General features: G+C 56.3%; 1 protein-coding gene across 1 annotated transcript in view; it reads right to left on the bottom strand.

Annotated features, from left to right (window-relative positions):
* The window catches only part of LOC104276775 (AT-rich interactive domain-containing protein 3A-like), an 8,840-nt gene that overhangs the window by 269 nt on the left and 3,825 nt on the right, over nt 1-4,746 (bottom strand). Inside the window, 5 exon segments of the mRNA XM_009873206.1 lie at nt 664-753; nt 954-1,171; nt 1,173-1,209; nt 1,528-1,772; nt 1,993-2,176. Of these exon segments, the coding sequence (XP_009871508.1) occupies nt 664-753; nt 954-1,171; nt 1,173-1,209; nt 1,528-1,772; nt 1,993-2,176 (774 nt within the window).

The raw sequence follows: 4,746 nt of genomic DNA, 5'->3' as shown, positions 1-4,746 counted from the left end.
TCCTCACCCATGTGGGGCAGCCCGTGAGGTGGCCCAGGACGATTCAGCTGGCAGCCCCACATGGTGATTAGCCCTGACCCTTCCAGCTTGTTAAATATTTAAGTCCTGGAGGAAAAGCCATTGACTTTAATTGGGGGTGTTTCAGCAGAGCAAGTGGGGACCTAGGAGGCACAGGGTGAACTGCTCAGTCAGGCAGGTGCACGTCAGCACCCTGAGGAAGCCTCTGCTCCAGCAAAGCACCCCAACATCTTCCCCTGCACCCAACACCATGCTCTGCAACCAGACAACCCCTGCACCCATCCAGAAACCCTGTGGAGACACCAGCATTGGGGAGACCCCAAATCCAAGCCCTGCCTGCAGGACCCTGCAGTGGCAGATGACCCCACATGCCTTTTTGCATTTTTCAGGCTGAGTTCGTCCATCCGTCCATCCATCCATCCCCCACTTTGCTCCTTCATTGCTAGCCCCTGCTGGGGGCCAATTTCCATCCTCATTGACCCCCTCCTTCTTTCTGCCCCCTCTCCCCAGGCCCTGCCACTTCATTACGATGGATTTTATAGTAAAGACATCAGATTGAAGGAAGGACTTGCTGGCCAGGCAGTGGCTATAAGTTATTGGATTTCCCGGCCGCAATTACACGGGCCAAGCGGCCCTTCTATTTACCTGTGTAGACAACTCCATTTATTTCTATTGACATGTTGATACTGCTAATGCCGTTGGTGGACAGGTTCAATGCAGTCTCCTGTCTGTCATCTGGGAAAGGAAATACCAATATGAGCATTGAGAGAAACAGAAACAAGAACCTGCCCGAGAGACAGAAGTGGGCACTCAGCCTCTCCAGGCTCCTCTCGAGCCAGGCTCCTCTCGAGCCATGCTCCTCTCGAGCTGCTACTGCTCCCTCCTGGGGTGCCAAGGGATGGAGTCACCCAAACTGAGGTGTTGCATCTCACTACCTCGGTTGGAGATCTTGACATTCATGGGGAACTGGGAAGCCACGGCCAGGAGGTTGTGCTGCAGTGCGTGTTGCACCAGCCGCTGCTGCTCCTCTGCTGTTAGGGCTGCCTTCTTCTCCGGGGGCTCCCCTGTCTCCAGCTTCTCCCGCAGTTGCTCCAGCACTGCTGCTTGCGAGGCGGCTGCTGCTTGGGCTGCTGCGAGGTGGTGGCTGGCTAGCAATGCGGCCTGGCACTGCTGCCGTCAGCACAGCATCCTCTGCAATGACCGGGAGAGCTCAGCAGGTTCACCCAGCCCCACCTCATCTCACCATCCCCAGCTGGTGCTGCGTGCATCCCAGCACCACGGGGCAGGGCAGGCACCACCAACAGCACCTGGGCTTGGTTGTTCTCCAAAGCCAGGAGAAATAAAGATATCTCAGTTCCAGAGAGGGTCTAAATGAAAAATATTGTTCCTTTTTTCCCCCAAGCAAAAAGGGCAAGAGCAGACAGGGAACATCCCTGCTGCCAGAGTAGTATTAGTAGTCCACCCCTTGGGAGAGATGCCCACTGCAGGTTAGATGTGCTCCTCACCCACCTTTCTTCACGGTGTGTACTTGTGCGAGCTGGCCACAGCTGTGCGTGGTGATGCTAAGAGCTGGCAGAGGCATTCTAGGGGTGCCCAGCAGGGTTGGGGTGCTGGCCGGTGAATAGTTGAAAAGTGCTGTGCCGAAAGTCTGCCTCCGTCCCTCCCGACGGTTGCTGTCGATGGCAGCTTGGAGCTCCCCAGGAGAGCTGAGCGCCCGCTTCTCACATTCGTAGGGATACAGATACTTCATGTATCTGCACAAGGAGAGAGACAAGATGAGATCCAGCATCACCCACCTCCCAACCAACCCAGTTCTGAGCAGGGACCAAGGGAATGGCACCTGGGAAGAAACAGAGCCCTGCATCCCCTTTCAGGACACCCCATGCCAGTCCCCGCTCGGGGCTCTGGGACATGGGTTGCAGTGGGTGCCCCAGGGCAGGAGCCTCCCACCCACCACCACCACCAGGCGCTCACTGCGTGCGGAGGGTGAAGGCAGCGCTGGTGATGGAGGTAGGTAGGTTGAGGCCCTTGGTGATCTCCCGCCAGATCTTCTTGTTGATGACTTCGACCAGGCCGCCCTTGTCCGTCACCAGTCGGTACAGTGTGTACAGGTCCAGCACTTGCTTGGCCATGATAGGGATGCGATTCACAGGTGTCCCTTCCAGCCGCACATGGGAGAGAGAAAAAGGTGTGGAGCGAGCCCATGGGGACCCTCTGTTCCTGAGGAGGGCGGCCCTGTGCCCTGTGAGTGGGAAAGACCTTGGTATGCTGGCACAGGGTCTCCATCGATGGAACTGTTGGTGGGGCTGGGTACATTCTCGTCTCAGCACAGTGGAATGGGCTAAGGGCCCCTTAGAGAGAGCTGTTCCTCCACAACTCTTCGAGTTACCTGTAGAGCATCTCCCCACAAAACCTCTCAGAGCATCCTAGGAGGACTCTCTCTGTAAGCCCTTTTCAGAGCCCCATAAAGAGACACCCCACCCAAACTTTATAAAGGAACTCCCTGTCCATAACCCTTCTGGCGAGTCTCACCATGTAACCTCCCTATAGTGAAGTTTTCTCTCTTCAAAATTCCCCTTCCAGCCTGATACAGAGAGACTCCTTGCCCCAGACTCCCTCTAGCAGCCCCTTGACTGCTTCAGTGCCCCACCTCAGGAGACTGACTCCAAATCCCCTTCAAGTGCCCTCAGTAGAGACCCTCACTCCTGGTCTCCCAGCAGCACCCCTCCAACAAGGCGATGCGGTAAGAGGACATGGGGTCACCAGGGCTCTGTAAGCTATGGACTAGAATGGTCCCCACAACCACAATCCCCTCTCCACTTTCCCAGCATCCCCACTTAGCCCCACAGACATGCTCTGCCCCATGGCACCTTGGGGCAATGGTCCAGGCAGTGGCTGAGGGCTGCAGCAGAGCAGAGGAGAGACAAGCATCCCACCCCATCCCATTTGTTCCTGTCCTACCCCACTCCATATTTATTCCTCCTGCGGGGTGGCAGGGAGCAGGTGATATTGGAAAGCCATCCATTTGGCCTGGGGAGGCTGTCACAGCTGCGCTTTGCCCCTCAAACGAAGCCGTCACTCACCGCCATCCTCCAGCATCCCTAATTTATGGCCCTGATATTGGCTCAGCTTCTTCACATAAGCCTGAAAAATGAGCTCTTTTTATTCCTTTACTGAGTTCATTTAACTTTTTTTTTTGTGTGTGTATGTCGGTGTTGTTTGGGAAGGGGGAGAGGAGTTTATTCTCTTGGGAAAAAGGCAGAGATATTGACTCGATATCTGAAGGCAGTCTCTCACCAGCCCTGCCTGGGGGCTGCTGATGCCGGCCCCATCACCTCAGGGTGGCCCCATTTGAGGGGTCTCCATCACCACAACATGCCAACGAGTTTGCAAGGTCTCAGCTCCTCAAGATGGCCCACAGATTTCTTTTCTCTCCCCCTCTCCCCAGCCATGGCATCCAGCAAAAGTAGCTCACCATTAATCTCTGAACGGGAGGCTGGTGCCCATCCCACTGACAAAGGAACCTGTCTGCGTCCCCGCAGACTGATGGCCCTGGCCCTGGCCAGTGTGAGCTGCACAAAAGCCAAGGGAGGTGATGTGGCCATTGTAGCACTGCAATTAGCTCCTTGATTGATTAATGGCGCCCATGTTATCAGCAGGGCCTTTGGCGTGGCAGAGAGATGAGGGAGGCCCTATGGACCCATGGACAGCAAATGCAGAAAGAGTCCCTCTGTGTCTCGGCTCATCACTTTTCTGATGCTACAGAGGTTGAAGCATGGGGATGAGGTGTCCCACTGCCTGAACCCCATGTCTGATGGGGGTGATAGCATCACTCCCATGTACCACTGAGGCCCAGTGTCCCATGTCATGGGGTCTGCGATGCCCCCCCACAGTGTGGCTGTCCCCAACCCATTTTCAGCCTCTCCAATTTTCCACTGCACTGACAAATGTTGAAATTGCCCTGATAGACAGTGTGTGGGACATGGTCCCTTTCACTAAGGCTCACCTCGTAGGCATCAATCTGCCCCCCAGCTCACTGACACCTTTGGCACACAGCCTGGGGGCCACAGTCCCCTGCATATGCACCCCTGGGTGCCCCAGGGGTGCCCCTGGCTCCCAATGCCCCCACAGATGCTGTCCCTGCCTTGCTGTCCCTCTGACCCCTTTCTCTTTGTTATCCTGCTCCAAAATTCCCCACCCCTCCAAAAGGCACTTGCACACCCAATTGCCCTCCCCGGGGGGATTCCACCCACTTGGAGGAGGAGGTGTGGGATGGAGGGGACAGGAGCAGGGCAGCCAGACACAGAGGGATGAGAAGCAGCATTGGCAGGGAAGCATCAGGCTCCTTCCCTCCTCCCCACACCACCAGGCACTTGCTTAATTAGCCCTGGCCCCAATGGCGAGGGAGTTAATTAGCTCTGGAGAGAGAGATAATGAAGCCGCAGAACAGCCCATGAATCTTGTGGCTGATAGATGCTGGGGGGCTGAGGCAGTGCTGATGCTCCTGCTTACTTCCCACAGACCCACACCATGGCCACAAGGACTGGAGGAGACCCACTGGGTGGTCACCAACTGTCCCTGCTACCTCCCACCTCTAGCTGGGCCTCAGCATGGGCCCCATGCAGTCCCCTGCAGCACAGCCCTGAGTGAAATGAGTTTGTGGGGTCTCAGCCTGACCCAAAAGTCAACCGCTGCTGTCCCACAGGCAGGTGGGTACCCTCACCACCA

Source organism: Apaloderma vittatum, unplaced genomic scaffold (assembly GCF_000703405.1).
Source record: "Apaloderma vittatum isolate BGI_N311 unplaced genomic scaffold, ASM70340v1 scaffold33567, whole genome shotgun sequence".
NCBI classification, from domain to species: domain Eukaryota; kingdom Metazoa; phylum Chordata; class Aves; order Trogoniformes; family Trogonidae; genus Apaloderma; species Apaloderma vittatum.
Note: the sequence above shows the minus strand (reverse complement) of the source record. Positions and strands in the feature narration are given on the sequence as shown.